Source organism: Apodemus sylvaticus, chromosome 5, assembly GCF_947179515.1.
Source record: "Apodemus sylvaticus chromosome 5, mApoSyl1.1, whole genome shotgun sequence".
Taxonomy (NCBI): Eukaryota; Metazoa; Chordata; class Mammalia; order Rodentia; family Muridae; genus Apodemus; species Apodemus sylvaticus.
The window spans coordinates 108,068,465-108,088,758 of NC_067476.1; the positions used below are offsets into that span (position 1 = coordinate 108,068,465).

At 42.2% G+C, this 20,294-nt stretch overlaps 1 protein-coding gene across 1 annotated transcript in view; it reads left to right on the plus strand.

Annotated features, from left to right (window-relative positions):
* Positions 1-19,272, plus strand: part of Slc12a1 (solute carrier family 12 member 1) — a 78,846-nt gene extending 59,574 nt beyond the window's left edge. The window contains 7 exon segments of the mRNA XM_052183467.1: positions 3,179-3,322; positions 7,319-7,450; positions 7,659-7,770; positions 9,257-9,343; positions 15,249-15,384; positions 16,993-17,060; positions 18,011-19,272. Of these exon segments, the coding sequence (XP_052039427.1) occupies positions 3,179-3,322; positions 7,319-7,450; positions 7,659-7,770; positions 9,257-9,343; positions 15,249-15,384; positions 16,993-17,060; positions 18,011-18,146 (815 nt within the window). The 3' untranslated portion in view covers positions 18,147-19,272.
* Positions 19,273-20,294: the final 1,022 nt, after the last annotated feature.

Consider the following 20,294-nt stretch of genomic DNA (forward strand, 5'->3'; position numbering starts at 1 on the left):
GGCAGAGGTTAAAGATGGCCTCAGCTACATGAAGACTTCTAGGCTACAGAAGAAAGCCCTGCCTCAAACAAAACAAAACAAAACGACAGTAGTGACGGTGGTTTTGGTGACTATGGCTGTGGCATGAGTAATCTTTAAGGTCACCCTCCTGGCTCCATTAAGTCACCTCCTCCTTTGTGACTAACGGTTATCTTCGCACAACTGGCCAGTATCCCTCTGAAATGTTTTAGCAAAGTCTACTGTTCTTCCTGCTCTTCATTTCCAGTACAAACAAAGGTGTGCAGTACATCAGATATAACTTAAAAAACAGACCATCAAAGGCTGCTTCTGTTTCACACTGTAATGTGAGGTGTTGCCTAGGACGAGGGTCTTCCATCTTCCACAAAGTAAACAATGAAGAATCGTCTCTGACGAAACTCAAAAGCTCACTGTGCAGTGGAGATGGCTCCACATTGTGGCCCTGAGACCCAAGATGGCTAGGCAAGCCGATTTTAAAGCGTGGGAGCAGACTTTGGTCTGTCTCCTCAGGGGTCTGGGGTTCTGTTGTTCGCTGTTTGATTGTCCTGGAACACACATAGCAAATTCCTTTACAAAAGAGGCTGTAAACCATCTTTGCCCAAGCAGAGCACTAGTTGGGGTACAGTTAGTAGCTAAAGACAGTGTGCTGGAGCCTGTCAAACAAAAGGGAGGAGCCCCCTCCTCTGTGCTGCCCTTATAGCTGCCTCCAGGAAATTCACAGCTCTACTCCTGGAAAAGAATGTCCCCGCTGGAGCTCCGAGGGGCTTCCCATACAACCCAGATTGTTAGAGCCCTCCCTAAGATGACATGTTCCAGAACCATCACTGGGGGTGTGGCTTGGCATGCTATGCCTGCAAATGTTTGAGTTTGTTTGATGAAGAGGCTGGCAGTTAGTAGAAACAACTGTTAAGTAATCTTAACAAGCCACGAGGAAGGCTTCACGCTGGCAAACACACAGACTGACTGTCAAACTAACCTCTCTGTACTCAGGCCCTGACCTTGCTGGATGCTAGTCATGCACGTTATTTAACCTCTCTGAACTCTGGTTTCTTCCTGCACAAAACAAACAGAATACTTGTAGCTATTTCCAAGCTGTTTGGGAAAGAATAAACCGTTGCACCCAGAGAGCGTGCAATACGAGGTGTTAAAACAGCGCCTGGCCCTCTCAAACGCTTCTCTGGCTTTGCATAAGAAGACCCATTTCCAGAAGAAGCATAAAGACCCTGCCCGAGGAACACATCAATTCTCTGTTCTTCCTGAGGCTCCAAGGCAGACTGCTGTTTGTTCGTTTTATGAAGCTCGTAGGGTGGGGAAAAGAGAGTGATCTGATGTTTCAGTACACGGGAGGCCTGAGGCATCCAAAGACTGAAGCCACAGAAAGCCTGCTGCCGAGGTCTTCTGGGCTGTGGCCCAGCCCAACCTGCCTGAACTCCAACACTGTCAGCTGCATTCCCCAGCCTTCCAATGGCTGCTCGGCTTGAGAACCTCTGAAGCTCTGGGGAGATCACATGGGTGACTTGACTCTAAATCTCATGCCACTGGCAAAAGATTAATTGCTAAAACCTGGAAAGGGGCCAGGTGGTTCTGAGTAGCTGGCTAACGGCAGCATCCAAGGGGTGTGGCGGTTCTAACAGATTTAGTCAGTGTGGAATTGCCCCTTCACAGAGAGCTAAGGCGATGGGTTCCGAGGGCTGACATTTACAGAAGCCCTAGCAGGATTTTGTAACGTGGAATCTACATTTTCTGCATTCTCCCTTGGAGCAGGCCTTATTTCCCAAGGCTGAATTCTCAGCAGGCAATGAGATCGGAGATCTGACAGAAGTTGGTTGAAGAATATACGTGTTAGTTCAGCACTGTTACATGGCTGTAAACTCTCACTTGCTAAGGTCAAGGGGAGATTATATATTATATTATGGTGTAAAGAGGGGGAGGGAGAGATAGAAGAGACAGAGGGAGAGGGAGAGGGAGAGATCCTCTAGGAACTTTCCAACACAATCAAACCTCAGAAAAGCTAAAAAGGCAGCCAGCTACAATACCAAAGCCTGGACAGTGTTCCTGAACCTTCTGGAGGAAATTTTGCACTGTTTGACTCTTGATTTAGACTCAAGCATTGTGCATCAGCCAGCAGATCCCTGAGATCCCTGGCCCTCTCAGAAACCTGGGCTTTCTTTCCGTCCTTTGACTCAGGTGCTCACCCTGTAAGGTGGTTTTGTCTTTTCCACTTAGGAGACACAATCAGTGCCTGAGACTTTGTTCAGTGCAGTTTATGTTCCGAGATTAGAGAAGTTGGTTATAAGATCTGATTTTCTAGCCAGGCATGGTGGCGCACGCCTGTAACCCCAGCACTTGGGAGGCAGAGGCAGGTGGATTTCTGAGTTCGAGGCCAGCCTGGTCTACAGAGTGAGTTCCAGGACAGCGAGTGCTATACAGAGAAACCCTGTCTTGAAAAAAAACCAAATCCAAAAAAAAAAAAGATCTGATTTTCTTTCTGTAATTTGCTCCCCATCCCCTTTGTCCTCTCGAGATGGTCTTGTAGTAGCCTGGGGCTGTAGCCAAGGAAGACCGTGAAATCCTGGACTCTCTGCCTCCACCTCCCAAGGGCTTGGATGATGAGTGTGCCCTGGCGGGCATGCCACACCATTCTGGGGTTCTTGCTCTCTCTCAGTTTTATGTTTCAGTTCAGAGGCCTTTCTATGTGTGGGCACCTGCCCAGCATTCATGCCTACTGTATGTGCCCAGCATACTTCTGTAATTGTTACTTCTGCATTTTGAAAACCTTACTTGGTAACCTGATCCTTAGTGATTGGTAAGTCTAAGTAAGTAACTTAGTAAGTCAGTGATTTAGCCATGGCATCCTCTCACTGGATGGGTTTTCTGGGTGGTGGTTTAAATAAGAAGGAGCCATTCTTGCCCTCACTAATAAAAGCCCCGGGACTTCCTGCATGGAGCTGCTTTTTTCTGAGCCAGCTGTTACTACTTCCTGAATACAATTTACTGAACGCATTACTTTTTAATGATGGGGACAGAAAATTATCAAGTCATGTGCATATTTGCATGCATCCTATTGTGTAATTATATGAAATGCTAGACCATGTATAAGATTGTTCTGAGAAACTTCGTTCCTCCGAGTGAAGTTGCTGACCGTGTCTACTCTCTTCAGATGAACTGGAGAAACTGGAGCAGGAGAGATTGGCTCTGGAGGCTGCCATCAAAGACAATGAGTGCGAGGAGGGAAAGGGAGGCATCCGAGGCTTGTTTAAGAAGGCCGGCAAACTGAACATTACCAAGCCAGCCCCTAAAAAAGGTGAGCACTTTTAAATCTTCAGAGCACGACTTCAAGATGGGCGCATAGCTGGTTATCAGAAAGGGGCAGAAGACGTCAGTAAGACACTAAGGATGGGCAGGCACCAAAGTATCTCTTCTAGGAAAGCAGCATCGTGAAGCACTTTATGCCTCCTTACTGTATATATATATATATATGTAATAGGGAGTTACCTAGTGCTTAGGCAGACTGGCTGCCTCAGAGTGGCTGCTGAAATGGAAAAAATAGAAAATTTAGAACCAGTAATGCCCGTCAGTTTATCAATGCAATCCTTACCTTGTAGCTGTGTCCGGGGCACACAGCTAGTGCACAAGGCAAAAGGAGACAGCTGGAAGCATCCTGCTCACCAACCAGAATGAGAGACAGACTGTGGGCTCAGCTCACACCGATCACTGCCTGCAGTTTTAGTTTAGTGGTAAGCTTCTCTCTGCATGTGTGGAAGACATCCCGAAAACAGAGGATCAAAAATGAGAGCATTTGTTCAAGTTGTAGAAACAGGAGACTTATTTATCTATTTACTTTTGAAAATCTCTTTACCAATCAAGAGTAAGTTTGATTTTAATCAGGTCCACAGTGACCTCCGCTGGTCGAAAATCAGAATGCACATAGACCACCAGAGACTGGTCCACACTGGTTCACTGTTAGGGGCAGGACTCAAACTGAAGCTTTGCTGGCTTGTGGTCTAGGGTGACAACAGCTCTAAAAGACCACTTTCTGACCTATGAATAGTCCAATTCTGTTGCCTTGTGCTGGTGCATGTATCCCAAGGTTGAAATTTCACCTCAGTAATATAAGGATGACAGAAAATACAAACACAATTTGTATCCCACACATTATGCAAAGCCTTATTTTTCGCACCAGGTTTTTAAAAATTACTTGTTTTTTAGTTTGTGTGTGTGTGTGTGTGTGCTATCTGACATGGGCGAATGGCTCCTGGAAACTAAACATCTGTCCTTTGGTCCTCAAACACTGAGCTATCTCCCCAGTTCCTTCTCAGTCACATTTAAAACATCATTTCCCTCCCCAAATAGTGGCACACACCTTTAATCCCAGCACTCGAGAGGCAAAGGCAGGAAAATCTCTGTGAATTCGAGGCCAGCATGGTCTACATAGTGAATTCCAGTATGTCTAGAGCTACGTAAGGAGACCCTGTCTTAACACATACACACATGCACACGCATGCATGCACGCATGCACATGCACACACATACACATATATAAGGGCCTTCGAGGTAACTCAGCATGTTAGGGTGCCTGCCACCAGGCCTGGCTATCTGCGTTTGATCCCTAGAACCCACATGGTGGAAGGAGAAAAGCAACCCCCTCAAGTTGTCCTCTGACTTCCACATGCACATGTGCAAAAATAAATAAATGCTTAAAATTTGTAATTAGAATAAGCCTTTAAAAAATATTTCTTTTCCCATTGTTGTCTTATCTGTAATATTAATCTCTATTAAGTGACAGTCTGGAAAAGCAATGGAAGGTTCAAAGTCAAAGCTCAGTCCTCTGCTCTTTCCCATTGAGAGGGAGCACCTGCTTCATTGTCCTCTGCTCATTCTGATTGAGAGGGAGCTCAGGTGTCAATCATTTAAGCAAGCGTTCTAGGCCTCCATCACAGCACTTGTTTTGGTTAAAAGGTACTGTTTCTGAGTGTCAACCTACTATGGTGTTCAGAAAAACAAATTCATAATGCTGTGTTCTTTAATGCCTAGGAGTTCAAACACTGCTCTCCAGGGGGGCCCACATCACTGGGGCTTGAGGTGGTGATAACTCTTTTGAGCTCTAGATCAAGCCCAAACCTTCAGGCTCTCCTAATGATTCCCCCAGATGCTTTGATTTGCATGGAAGTAAGGGCAGAGTGTGGTCCATTCTACAAATAAGTTTACTTTCTGTCTCAGAGGTCTTAAGGATATAAAAACAACCTGAGATACTTGCCTTACAACTGACAGGCTCAGTGGCGACAGAGGACAGAGCAAAACATCCTTAGAACCTGCTAGATCAGAGGGGAGCTCTGAAGAGGCTTTCTCAGAAGAGGCTTTCGGCGCTTCGCTAAGCACAATGCCAACACTGCCTCTTCGCATTAGAGCCAGGAAATAACAATTCTCAAAGGCAAGGAAACTAGAAATTATATGGATGGCATGCCAAAGAATACCCAGTGATGAGGGTTAGGAAACAGGCCTGGCTTGCCTGATACTTCTCTGTATCCATGTCAGAGTCAACAACTTTTAAACATGGTGCTAGAGAGAAGGTTCGGGTCTAAAAGCACTGCTATTTGTCCAGAGGGAGCCAATTCCTAGCACACAATTGTAAGCTCCAGTTCCAGGAAAGGTAACATCCTGTGCTGAACTCCAAGAATACACACATTAAAAACAAATAACTCTGGGATTGGAAAGATGGCTCAGCAGTTCTGGTCTTCCAGAGGAAGAGGACCTAGGTTTAAGCCCCAGTACCCACATCAGGTGGTTTCAAACCTGTAATTCCAGCTCCATGAAGATTCAATACAGGCACCTGCAGTCATGTGCACATAGTACACACACACACACACACATACACACATGTGCGAGCACACATAAAAAATAAAAATAATCCTTAAACTAAGTATTTTAGAAAAATATTAATCACTTCTAAGTATTATATATGCAGCCATCTTTAATTAAAACTAAAAAGCTTTTTTTTTTAACCTCCATGTGTCCTGGACTTTTTTTTATATCATTTACAAAAATTTATACAACTCAAGGGGTTTTGCTTTAGCTTCACCGAAGTCTTGAAAAGGAAACAGATGTGAGCTAAGCTAGTGAAGTAGAAGTCAAGGTGACTGTGGTCCCTGGAAATCTAGACTTCCATGGGGCTTATGACAAAACTGTTCTTAAGTAGTAAACTCATCAATGAAAGAATAGTTTATTTGTGTTTGTGTCTATGTGCATGTATGTATGCATTATGTATGGATGGAGGCACACATTATCTGTGTGTGTGTGGAGGCCAGAGGACAGGCTTTGGCTGTCATCCTCAGGAAAGCAATCTATCCTGTTTGAGGTAGGGCCTTGCTGGCCTGGGATTCTCCAAGCAAGGAGGTTGGTTGGCCAGTAAGCTGCAGGGATCCATCTCTCTGCTGCCCCACACCCACGCCCAGGGCTGGGATTGCAAGTCATTTTTCACAAGATTCCTTAAAGCCAGCACTTTGATAACTAAGTGACCTCCCCAGTCCCCTACTCCCTATGTCTAGAAAATACAAGCACCACAGGTTCCAATTTAAAATTTCAGAAGGCTGGGTACCTATTTAGCATTGTCACATGCTGTACTCATAACTGGAACATAACTGGGCTAAAATATCACACAAGAAAGCTGCCTTTGTAGCTTGCTTCTTCTGAAAAGAATCTTTTTATTAAGCCAATGGTTTTGCCATTCCTTTCCCCCTTGTCCCCCTCCCCGCTTCTCTTGTACCCTCCCCCTCCCCCAGTAACCTTCTACATTCAAGTCACACGTGACACTGTTCTCCCCTCCCACCCATACTCATAGACACTGCTTATTCTTTCATGGTCTTCTGAACAAAACCAAATAAAAAACCCCCATAAAGGGGGAAAGAGTTACTTTGGCTCATGATTTCAAGATGAGTCACCACGGCTTGCTCATCTCTGGTAGCAGAAGCCCAAGGCAGAAGCATTCATGGGCAGACTAGAAAGCACACAGGCCCTACAAATCAGAGCCAAGCTGTAATGTAGGGACCATCTCCCACTGAGTCACTTTCTCCAACTGTGCAGAGCCTCTTAAAGGCTCCTCAACCTCCCCAAACAGCACCATCAGCCAGGGTGGGGGAAAACTCAAATTATAAGCTTCTTATGTTTGGGGGACATCTTCAAAGTTTAAGCCACCACATGCCTAAATTATAATTCCATTGTGAAAATAAGGAGCTAAAATCAGCCCACTGTTTCTGTCTTCAAAAGACAAATAGATGCTCCTCCACTGTGTCCTCCATTTCAGACGGCAACATCAGCACCATCCAGTCCATGCACGTTGGGGAGTTCAATCAGAAACTGGTGGAAGCCAGCGCTCAGTTTAAAAAGAAACAGGGGAAAGGCACGATTGATGTTTGGTGGTTATTCGATGATGGAGGTAAGCGCTCCAAAGCGTTCACTGAGGAGCAGAGCTCCTGCCTTGTTATTTTAACAAAGTTCATGTGTATGAGAAGGGTGTCAGCTCGAGAACCCCATTTCTGAGTTCCTAAAGACCACAAGTCATTTAACAGCTATGATAATGGGAATCATTTTTTTTTCTCTCAATTTCTCTCATCTTTTCTGTGGTAATTTACTCCTTATTCCAGGGTTAACACTGCTTATCCCATATATCTTGACTCTCAGAAAAAAATGGAAAGATTGTAAGTTAAGAATCTATGTTGGAGGAAAGATCAACCGTATCGAAGAGGAAAAAATTTCGTGAGTAATTTGTGACTCACCTTTCTAGGTACTCTGAGGACAGGCAGTTCTGTTGCTTTAAATGTTGTTGGGAGAGCTAGGTATGGTGGTCTCTAGGCATCTCCTTAATTCTCAGCACTGGAGAGGTAGAGACAGGCAAATCTTTCTAAGTTTGAGTCCAGACTGGTCTACTACATAGGGGGTTCAAGGTCAACCTAGTCTACATGTTGAGTCCCAGAAAGCCAGAACTATACAGTGAGACCCTGTCTCAGAAGGAAGGGAAGAAAGAAGGAAGAAAGGGAGGGAGGGGGGAAGATATAGGGAGGGAGGGACAGAGGGAGGAAGGGAGGGAGGGAGGGAGAGAAGGAATGGAGGAAGGGAAGGAAGGGAGGGAGGGAGGGAACGGAAGGGAGGGAGGGAAGGAGAAAGAGACAGACAGACAGACAGACAGAGACAGAGATGTTGAAAGTAAAGTCATATCATATCTGTAGATTTTCACTAGTGCAGCCACTGCGAGCTGAAGTGTTCACATGAGAGCAACATCCAAACATGACTTACTCATACGGTCATGGGAAACCTGGGCGACCCAGCAGCTCTTGGTCTTGCATGCAGACTTAAGTCCTGAGATCTGTGACTCCCGGAAGCACACAATAAAGATAGGACTCTCATTCCATCAGTTTTCATAGCATCTTCTCCTCTGAGGAGAATGTAATGATGGCATATCCACATGTGCGCTCACATTTTATAACAAGAATACAATTACATTTATATATTTACTTTCAATGGAAAATTAAAATGTTCATGCAATAATATTGCATAAATTGATTCCTCTTAAGAAGTGGATAGACAAATATAAAGAGAAACAAAGAGAATAACAAACCAAAACTGAAAATCATTCCAGTGACAAGTCTTCTAGGGGGTCTCACCTTTACAAGATTTCTGTAACTTTAAGTTAAAATTACCAATTTCCAGGTGGCAGCAGATGGAACAACATATAGCCATATACTATTAGTCTGTTGAAAATGTCATAAAAGCTTCCTCAACAAGAATTACCAAGTTCTGGTGGCAAGGAGAGTTCCGCATTCTTCCTCAGGAAGATGAATGCAGAGTCTCCTCTGCTCTCCCAGTCCCCTGTACTCCTGGGATCTCTCTATTTTTATCTCTTGGATTTTATTTTTACAAGAAGGTGTCTGTGAGTATGTCATGCTGGCCTGGAACTCACCGTGCAGCCCCATGTGGCCTAACTCCCAGCCATCCTAGCTCAGTGCACTGACATAGCAGGTGGGTTCCACTCAGCTGACCGCAGCAGGGGCTGCTTTATGCCTTCAGTGGAATACACTTAACATCTCTATCAAGTATGCTAATGCAAATCAAAACTGAGAGGCCTCTGTCTGAAAGCCACACCGATTGCTTTTGATACCTTAACTCAAACACAAAGGCATTTTTGAAAGAAAGTAATTACATAGACACTAGTGATGTTGTTTTTTTTTTTCCTCTCTCTTTTCAGAATGGCTTCTCTTCTCAGCAAATTTAGGATAAAATTTGCAGACATCCATATAATTGGAGACATCAACATTAAGCCAAACAAAGAGAGGTAGGAGTTCTTTAGCAAGCTTGGCTGACCCCTGCTTCTCTTTCTCGTGTTGCTTAACAAAGGGTGAAAATGTAATACATTTGCTATAATGACTTCTTGATATATGTTAAAGAAATGCTTTTGCTAACTATGCACAGAACCACCCAGTCCATTTTAATAGAGAGAAGAGGGTTTTGGTGAGAAACTTGAGGAAGGGTCCCCATCCCAGGGCGACTTTTGGTTCCAGGTACTAAGTGGCTCAATGCTTAGGGCCTGTGAACTTTTAATGGAGTCTCAAACTATCTGAGGCCTAGAATGGTAATTCATAAAGCCCACTTCCAAAAAACAGAAAGCTGGCAGAATTGAGCTAGTCATTTTAATGTCTCCAAAGCGTGGCAGCGTTTAACCCTATCAACGGTTGAGTTTCTCAATCCCATTACTATCTTAGCCATTTATAAAATGCCGTGGGCCAGGCAGCTTGGCCAACTGACACCTCTATCTCAGTTCTGGAGGTGAAGGGGAGCTTTGGGATACGTATCTGTTGAGGATTCTCTTTCTGGCTTACAGTTGGTCATTTCCAATGAAGAAAGAGTTCTGGTATCTCTTTCTCTTCTACTAGGGCACTAATTCCCTCAAGGGACCACCATCCTTATGACTCTCTCTAGAGCTAAATGCCCCATAAGTCTCCACCTCCAGACGCCATAACAATAGTGGTTTAGGTTTCACCACGTCAACTTTGGCAGGCCGCAAACCTTGCAGTTTATAACAATGGTATCTAAAAACGATTGGTATCACAGGTTATGTGTTTGCAGGTTATCTCAAAGTTGCAAGGATATTGCCTGGAATTGCAGTCAATTATAAATTAAAATGAACTGGGAATGGAAAGATGGCTCAGTGGTTAGGACTGCTCTTCCAAAAGATCCTGAGTTCAATTTCCAGCAACCACATGGTGGCCCACAACCATCAGTAATGTAATCTGATGCCCTCTTCTGGTGTGTCTGAAGACAGCAACAGTGTACTCATATACATAAAATAAATTAATTAATTAAAAAAATAAATTAAGTGAACAGCTTAGACGTATAATTTAGCAACTACAGAAATTTTCAGTTGCTGAGAGTAAGTTATATTTATTGTATCTTATGGACACAACCTAATACATTTGATTTAGAATAGACTGGAGTCCACAAAGAAAAGCACACAGAGGCACTTGAAGACTTCTGAGTGCCTGGGGTCCTATAGTCCTATTGGACCTTCTTTGTTTCTGCCCCCTTTGGCAATTCTTGACAAGCTGTCATCTCCAATCTCCAAGTCTTCTCACCTCTTCCTTTCTTGTATGTAATGTTTCTCTTAAGAACTTGATAAATATTTAAAAATATTAAGACTTACAGTACATTTTATTGACCAGATAAACTTGAACTTTGTATTGTTTAGGGTGTCTATGACCTCCCTAAGGCTATAGGTCAGCTACAATGCTTTACAAAGCACCTTTGCTAATAAGAATGGGTAAGAAGTTGAAATGGATAGGGCTAACCAGAGATGCTTTATAGCATTTCCTCGTATCATACATACCTCAAATGCCTGACATTTTATGCTTCTGTACTCACAAGTGTGTAAATAAAACAACTTATTTATAATTCCCTCTGGTAAGTGAGAATACTGTTCTGATCAGAACTGATTGTCATGTGAACTCTTTTTACTTGAAAAGTTGTAGGTCATTGGGTTAATGCCTTGTTGCATTTTCAGTCATGGGACCCGCCATGTTTGGCTCCAGTTGTAAAGAGAATCCTTCATAACAGAACAAGCTGAACAAGTTTTAGCATGAAGCCCTTAGTGGCAGGGTTTAGAGATCATTGTACACCATGGTTGAGTGACTTCCTAATATCGGGAGAGGGGTAGCCACTGCCTCTCTTTAAGCCCTTGTTCTATGCTGAGCACAAATTAGTCACCCAAATTAGTCTTGTAGTAGTGGAATTTGTCTTCATACTTATCTTCCTAAATGAGTAGTTATTTCCCTTGTCTTTTACCCCTCAACCTGGTTTTCTTTCCTCAGAGAGTCCTGTTTTCTTCCTTGTTAGCCATCTTAGCCTCCGTTCAGCTGCTGCAGCCACTGCCCTGTGTCCTTATACTTTCTTTTCTGTCACTGAGCATGTGATATGTTACCTTTATGAATTAGCCTCTCCATTCTGGGAGTACCTACTTGACACAGTACAGACACACTTTGTCCTACTACGATGACCCTTGCCCTGTGAGGTCTTCTTCTCAGGGCATTTTCACTTTTGCCCTGTGTCTAAATTTTATTCCAGACCCCATTGGTGTCCCTCACACAATGCTATCCTCCTCCTCAAAAAGAATCACTTCCCTTCCGTAAGAAACCAATAAATTAGGTTTTATAGTTTTACAGATTTCCCCCTGCCCTATCAAAATTGCAAAGAAGATACATCCATCCTTTCTACGGTAAAATAATGGAAGTACCTGTTATACAGCGTCCTGAGGAAAGAGGCTATCTGCCAGATGGAGGGTGCAGGAGAGCAGTGCTCATCTCTCCCCTGTCTACCACCCTTTGGCCATTGCTTTGTAAAATGCCATGGACCCTGCTGGAATCACACCCCAGGTTAGAAGAGAAAGCAGTCGTTTAGCCCATGGTGTACATGGCCTCTGGGAGCAAGTTGGGTAGTATAGTCAAACAGAGAAAGCTCTTCTGGATGGATGCAGCCCCAGGCCACCGATCTAAGACATCAAGAGAATACTGACCCAGTGGCTGGAGAGATGGCTCAGCAGTTAAAAGTACTAGCTGCTCTCACAGAGGAGCTAAGTTCAATTCCCAGCACCCACATGGTAGTTCACAACCATCTATACGGGATTTGATTCCCTCTGTTGGTATCCTTGGAGACAGAGCACTCATATGCATAAAATACGTGAATAAACAAATCTTAGAGAAGTGGGTGGGGAAGACACCACTGTCCCATGGTGGTCTTCAAGGCTGAGCAGTCTTTGTCACCACTAACAATTATCCCCAGATCACTATTTTCATCTTGCTCACCTTGTGTTATACAAAGTCAATGATTTGCTTGTGGAGCTTAGTGTTAAGTTATCTTTCAGTAAATCTTTCAATAACTGTGAAATGTTGCTACCTCAGAGGCATTTGACAGAACAAATGCCAACTAAATGAGAAAATAATTGAGCATGAGAAATGTGAGCTATATTGTGGTTAGATTCTATTTTTATTGTATAAACTGAATTAAAAGTCATGGGCCAAAGACAAAATCTTTATATGGAAATCAAGAAGAAACTGAAGGCAATTACTAGATAATTTAGCTTAAAGATACTAGATGTTAGAGTAATCCAAAGAAAAAGAAAAAGAAACACTATTAAAGAGTACTATGAAAGAAGAAATCTTATGTGGACCAAGGAGAAAAATTAAATTTATATCCTATTTGTGAAATGAAAATATATCATTTTATTCCTTCCCTTTCCTCAGGGAGAAAGCTTTATACAGTTAAAATAATGCTAAACCTTGGTATGAAGAAAATGACGTAGAATGCAGGATAGTTATTAGTTAATTTTAAAATGCTGAATTAAACCTCATTTATATCTAACAGCAGATATAACAGATATGTCTGAGAGTCAATTAAAAGGTGCTTTTTAGCCAGGCGGTGGTAGCGCATGCCTTTAATCCCAGCACTTGGGAGGCAGAGGCAGGCAGATTTCTGAGTTCAAGGCTAGCCTAGTCTACAGAGTGAGTTTCAGGACAGCCAGGACTACGCAGAGAAACCATGGGGGGGGGGGCGAGGAATAAAAATCTGTTTGTTTGTTTGTTTGTTTGTTTGTTCGTTTTAAAAATCACTTGGGGCCTGGAGAGATGGCTCAGCATTAAGACCACTGACTGTTCTTCCAGAGGACCAGGGTTAAATTCTTAGGACCTACAGGGGTGGTCCTAATAACCATCTATAACTCTGGTTCCAATGACCTGTTCTGGTGCATCTGGGCATCAGGCATATGTGGTGCATGGACATGCATGCAGGCAAAATACCTATACATATAAAATAAAAATAAATAAATCTCTTTTTTTTTCAAATTTAAGAAAGGAAATAAACATCAGATAAAGGAGAATAGAAATGATATACTGCTTTAAGATCACCTGGCTGGGACAAGCAATTAGAGGAGAAGTGGCAAAGACACAATGCTGTGTCCCTTAGCCATGTTTCAAATGCAAGTGAGAGAAAACCTCACAGTGATTTAGATGACAGAAATGATTACCACACACAGTCAAATACAAGTGTAGGCTGGCTTTCAATTAAACGACCTAGAAAATAAACTTTATAACAAAGGACTGATTCTTTTTCATTCCTCCTATTCTAGCTTCTAGAATAAAGCTGTCAATCAAAGTTTATTTAGCTTATTAAAGCAAGATGACTGACAATAGCAACTAGGACTATATACTTGTTCCCATGTATTCAGTAGGAGAAAAAGTCTCCCACTAGACTAAAAAGTCTCTTTCTAGTCATTGAAGTCAGGGCTTGTACTCCATTCAGCATACATTGTCTCCCTACACCACAGGGCCGTCCATGATAGGCACCATAATCCAGTGGCCGCTGTCACTCCCTTCTATAGGCCAGGTTAGCTATGCCAAGGACAAGAGTTGGAGCAGTAATTCAGGACCTGAAATCAGACCCTGCATTTTACTGACCATCTTCACAGCTCTCTAAAGGCTGACACTGTTGGAAGTAGCAGCAAATGAAAGTATTGTTGAAAGAATAATAGGGTGACTTCGGTTCTCTTGCTCACCCATCATCTCCCCTGCTTTCTGTGAGTCAGCACAATAGAAATCTACAGCACTCAGTATCTCTTCAGTCCTTAACAGAAGCTTACTGGCAGAGACAATTTTACTCCTTTGTAATCTCTGCACTTTTATCTGCAAATCCTAAATGAGGCCAACTGATGGGATAATTAAATTCATCACTTCGTATTTTAATGTCTTAACCCCAAAGCGTATGGATTCTAATTATCATTCATCCCAAAGTTACTAAATTGTAAGTAAGCTAAATTATATAAAACCAAAGAAAATTATTCATAGCCGAGACCTTCTCCAGCGGAGCTCTGAAGACAACTCCTTTCATAAATTATAAGCTTTACTTTGTGCTGTGGTTTGAAGAATAAATCTTAGGAGATTATCATGTAAGATGAGAATGAGATTCTCCTTGCAATTTTTAAATGTTCCATAGCTCTTGCACACAGCTTCTTGCTTTCTCCTCAATGATTTATTTTTAGATGTCCTAAGATGGCCTCAGATTTTTAGCCTTTAAATGTTATTGATTTTTGTCCTCTCGCTTAACACAAACATGAATAATAGTCATTTGAAAATCTCAGACAGCAACATCAAACACCAGGACAAGGACACCATTGTTTTTGGCAGACATTTTTGCACAAGAAGTGTTAAGCCTGTGGGAGCCCAGGCTATTTTCCTATCTGCCCAAAGCCTCCTTAACAGTGGACATTGTTTGTTGACTGCTGATAAGGAAGGCCCCCAGCTCTCAATGAAAAGAGGTCATCTCTCTTCTACGGAAAGTGATAGTTTCCCATTGATCAGCATAACAAGCAAATGGAAACTAAGGTGTGGACTTAACTGTGTATAGCATAAGTGTGCCTTTAATCACACTATGCAGAAAACATATCTGTGCAGTAATTACTATCTACATGTTCATGAATTAATAATACCAATGATCCTCACAAGTAAACAAGGCCTCAAACACACCACTGCGTGCTTTCACCATGGAAGGAGTGTTGTGCCCATGATTTCCCTCATTTGAAGTTCCCTGCAAAGATGACTCTTAAAAGATTTGCATACTATTCAGCTTTGATTCTATGCATCTGTGAAATAATGAGTCCAGTTCCCACTGTGAGGCCTCCTTTACAATTCCAATTTCAGCTGGAAAGTCTTTGAAGAGATGATTGAACCTTATCGGCTCCATGAAAGCCACAAAGATTTGACCACTGCTGAGAAATTAAAAAGAGAAAGTCCATGGAAAATTACAGATGCAGAACTGGAAGGAGTCAAGGAAAAGGTAAGGACTTGTCTTCCTAAGTTTTCACTTTACTGTCTAATTAGATCAAAGAGGTTGATTTCAAGAAATGAAACATCGGTCAACCTGTCTTCCTGAGCACTCTGCCTTTTTAAGTGCTTTTCAATCATATGATGGGATATTAATCATTTAGAAAATCTTTTCATTTTTTTTCTAGAAGATAACCTATTTTAAGTTAACAAAGCATATTGCAATGTCTCCTTTGAAATTTATTTTTAATAATCTAAAATAAGTCGTTAATCATGCAAGGTGGTAAAGGTAAATTTCACACAATTTAAACAATAGCAAAGACCTTCAACCTGTTGAACATAGGTCTGAAAAACTAACAAAAGTATCTACAGAAATTTATGATGTATTGCTTAGAATAAAGAATACAGATGTTGTACCTGGTGCTAGCAAGATAGCTTACCAGATGTCCTGAGTTTAATCCCCAGGTCTCACCGTGCAAGGAGAAAATACATTCATAAAAAGTTGTCCTCTGTCATCTACAGACAGTGCAATACACATACAGGAATAATAAAGTAATATTGTGTCTGTCTGTCTGTCTGTCTGTCTCTCTCTCTCTTTCTCTTTCTGTGTGTGTGTGTGTGTGTGAGAGAGAGAGAGAGTGTGTAAGTTGAATCTGGCACACACCACAAAATGATGAAAAAGGATGAGCTTTCCCAAATAGCCCTGATCACAACCCCCAGGCCAGCCTGAGGCAGACAGAGAACAACCAGAAGTTTCTCTCTGGCCTAAGCGTAAATTGAACTGGTGGGTAGTACTGACAATGAAAACAACAGTAAAACAAAAACAAACAAACCAGGGATGCCAATCTAAGTACTAAACTCAGCATCCTAATTGGACGTTGAAGGACAAGGGTCACAGGAGCTTCAAAACTACAAATACAGATAAGCTGTATTAGGATCTAAGCTTGGAAACTTAGAGGAAGAAAATATTAACTCTTCCAGTATTAGTAAAACAACCCTGGGATAGAACAATAAATAGTGCGTGGAACTGACGCACTATTTTTACAAAGTTTTTACAAAGACATAGTGTATAATGAAGCAATGCAGACACCCGAGGCTGGGTCTGAACCAGTGAAATACAAAAGTAAGTATTATTCTTACCACTGCAAAATAATTTCCCAGTGACTTTACCGGTGGCTTATTACTCAACACCAGTCCCATAGGAATATTGTCAGGGAGCTTAAAGAAAACAGAACAGAATAAAATCTATCTTCTTAGGCTATCAAAGCAACAGTAAGAACCAATTGGTTTTCTTCAATTGAAAGTCTGTTCCCAAACTCTCTGTTGTAGTCTTTTGTGTTTGTTTGTTTGTTTTGTTTGTTTTGGCCATCTGTCTTGTTTGCTGTATACCCCTAGAATCTAATAAGCCACCATATTACAGTGGCAAGACTCACTTTACATTTCTAAAATTTCCCATGAAGCAACATTAAATCGTCGTTTTAAAAAGCATACCCTATTTATTTTTAGAAATGACTTTTTAAAATGATAGCTTTTGCTTATCTATGACTTGAGGTGAGAAGATAAATTCTCATTCAGAGTTCTGGTAGACCTGCACTCAACTCAGTCTAAATACTGTCCACAGAGTTATCGCCAAGTTCGACTGAACGAGCTCTTACAGGAACACTCCAGAGCCGCCAACCTCATCGTGTTGTAAGTGTCGCGGGCAGTTACAATTGCTAGGAAGAAGGGATGGGGTGAGTGGGCTGATCAGACTAAAGACCCACGACTCTCCCAGTGGGAAGATTTTTTTTTTTTAAAGATAGTGTGGCTTGTGTAGGAGTGAAGGAAGACAGGATGACAGAATCCTGGGGACTTCAGCATAACTTGTTTGGATTTTCTAACAGTCCAACAACACTCATGGGGCTAGAAACATGTGTCCATGTTGGACTGATGCTACCCTTATAGGCCCATATGGGCCAGGCTCTAGGAGCACGAACTCTGAAATTCCCTCCAGACAACCCAAGTGGGCCATGGGGCTCTGAGCATCTTCCCCGGTGGGTGCTTCCTGAGCTGAGTGTGCCCATGGCTAACTCCCAGGGCTCTGGACAGTGTGGGAGAACAGGTCACCAAAGACAAAAGGCCGTGAGCATTTCTATTGTCATTTCTTTATCGCATGGCCCTACCAATGTTAGGAAAATGCCTACTGGAACTATTACTCAAGAAATGAAGATTGGTGCTAGAAATGGGGAAATGTCCATCTATTTCATTTTTGCCTCATGAACTGACCCGAGTGTAAAGATGTATGTATGGTCTGGAGGACTGCTACATCTAATGTCCGATCCAAAAACCAGGAAACATTGAAGGCAAAAGTAACTGCCTCCATTCGATGGATTGAGATCCTTTGATTAGTTCTTTATTTAATGAAAAATCAGAAGTTACAATTCTATTTTGTCTGTATAATGACTAGGCCACTTTTCTTGTACATAGATGTCTGTATTATCTGAAAAATGCATCAATTTAATTTCTGTGCTCAAAGTGACTGCAGTGCCTTCCTCTGAGGGGGGCATGATAAACCTTTCATTAGTAACTCAGAAGTGCAGATAATGTCCCTGCCGGCTATAACTTTTTCTTTGGTTTTAATTTTTCTTCCCTGTTGTCAGGAGCCTTCCAGTGGCAAGAAAAGGATCTATTTCGGATTTGTTGTACATGGCGTGGTTAGAAATCCTGACCAAGAACCTCCCTCCTGTGTTACTCGTTAGAGGAAATCACAAAAATGTCCTGACATTTTATTCTTAAAGCGAGAAGGATGAGAAATGCTATACCTTGGTGTCTGAATAATTATGAAATACATCTGGTTCTTTGTGTTTTAAAACCTCTTCTATGAATATACAAACCTCTGGAGACTAGCCTACCTGATTCTACACAAGTTTTCTCTTTTAAAAAAATTTATTATCAATGAGAGTTTTTCCCCACCAACTTAAAAGACATCAAAAACCATGAGACTCCTAGAAAAACACTTTTCCGTTGTTCCTGGTAAATAAGAAATTAATAACAGCTGGCCGACATGCTTACAGGATATGCTAATCTAGATATGAGCTCCAGGCAGACTTAATCTCCTGTTTCTGTGGAGTCTGCTGCATGGCCCTGGTGCAGGCCACAGGCCCACAGCAGGCTCTCCATAAATTCTTACTGACAGGCTGGAATGGTAAAGGCGGGCAGCTAGCTGGGTCAGTGGCCTGGCTCTGCTTGGCCTCCTGAGAAATTTGTGAAGATTTAAAAATCAATATCTGGAAACTGTAAGAAGGGCTGAAGCCTACAAAGTGTTCAAAGCCGTTACCTAAATAAGGTTTCTTTAATGCAGCAGATAATAAGTTTAACCTCTGGCCACACGTAGCTCGCATTTGCTGCTAGCTGGAGATACATTAGGTAGGTGAACAAGGGGCCCATGTTCCACTTAAATGAAACAAAGTCTTAACATACAAATATCAATTGTCTTCCTGGCTAAATATTTTGAAATTTCTACCTTAGTACTATTTTTTCCTCGAATTAAGTGGTTTGCAGAGATAAAATAAAAAAATCTATGATCTCACTGAAAAATTAATCTCATAGATTTCCAATCCACTATTAAAAATGTATCCAGATCCTACATTTATTTACTTTCTAAATATACAGGTATATGGGCTTTACGGAATAACTAAGAAATAGAGAAACGTAAAATTTAAAAATACAGGTGCTGATTTTTCTTCTTGTTAGTGTGTGTATATTATTTAATCACAGAAAAAAATATTTATGATATGATAAATGGCTTGTTTTGAGGTTTGGTTTTGTCTTTTCTTGGAATATTTTGACTGCTCTGTGGATGTTCATGGGGGCAAATTGACACCTGAAATAAAAATCACTAAATTTTGTTGGCTTTGACAAAGTAGTGCATTTTCCTTTTCTGTTATTGAAATCAACGGCATTGTGAAACAGTCCTCAGGTATAAGCATGAGTCGTGCGTCCGGCAGCCCCGCACTGGTTAACGGTGTGCTTCAGGGTGAGTGTTTCTAACCTCAGCTTCACTCAGAGGTGGGCATAACAGAGGCAAGGAGCCAGGCCCAAGCAGCTGGCTTCCCTAGTCTACATCCTTGTACTTTACCTCAGCCTCTTGGCCCTGAGGCTCTGAAACCTGACTATTGACCTAGTGAAGAGGGCCCAGGTTCCTCTGAAATACTAGAGTGTGTCTCTAGGGAAGGCATGAAGTGTATCAGTGAGCAACACATCCCCTCACTATGGACCTGTTGGAGTTGGGGGGGTAGTCTGGAATTGGAGAAAGGAAATGGTGAGCAGAGATGGGGGGGGGCGGGGTAAGGACTGGCCCGCCTGGCAATCTGGAGCGAGAATGTTCCTTCTAAGTAGCTCCAAGAAGGAAGAAGGGCGCCTGGGCCTTGTACTCCTGCATGATTTATATATTATAAAACAAAAGCCTCTCCTCTCATGCTGTCCTGAGTTCAAGTCTCCGTTTATTAATGGGTGGGGCCTATTCCTTAGGCACTAAGTGATAGATTAAGCCCAGGTTTGTTTGAGGATGCTTTGTTGTTGCTGCTATTGGGTTTGGGGTGTTTGTTTGTTTGTTTATTTGTTTGTTGTTTGTTTGTTTGGCTTGCTTTTTTTGTTTGGACAGGTAGGGTCATACAGTTCAGGTTAAATTCAAATGACCTTGAATGCTCCTCTTCCTGCATCTGCCTCCCAAGGACTGGAATCTCAGCTATCCACAACCTTGTCTAGTTTATGTGGTGCTGGGGTTGCACCCTAGGATTCATGAATGCCAGGCAAACACTCTTCTGTAGCTGGTCTCTGCTACTTTGTGGATTCTTTTTTCCCTCCCTTGATCCCAACCTCTGGCCTAACCCCCTAACACTGGATAGGAAAGAAAGGATAGAGGGGAGAGGGAGAGGGAAAGGG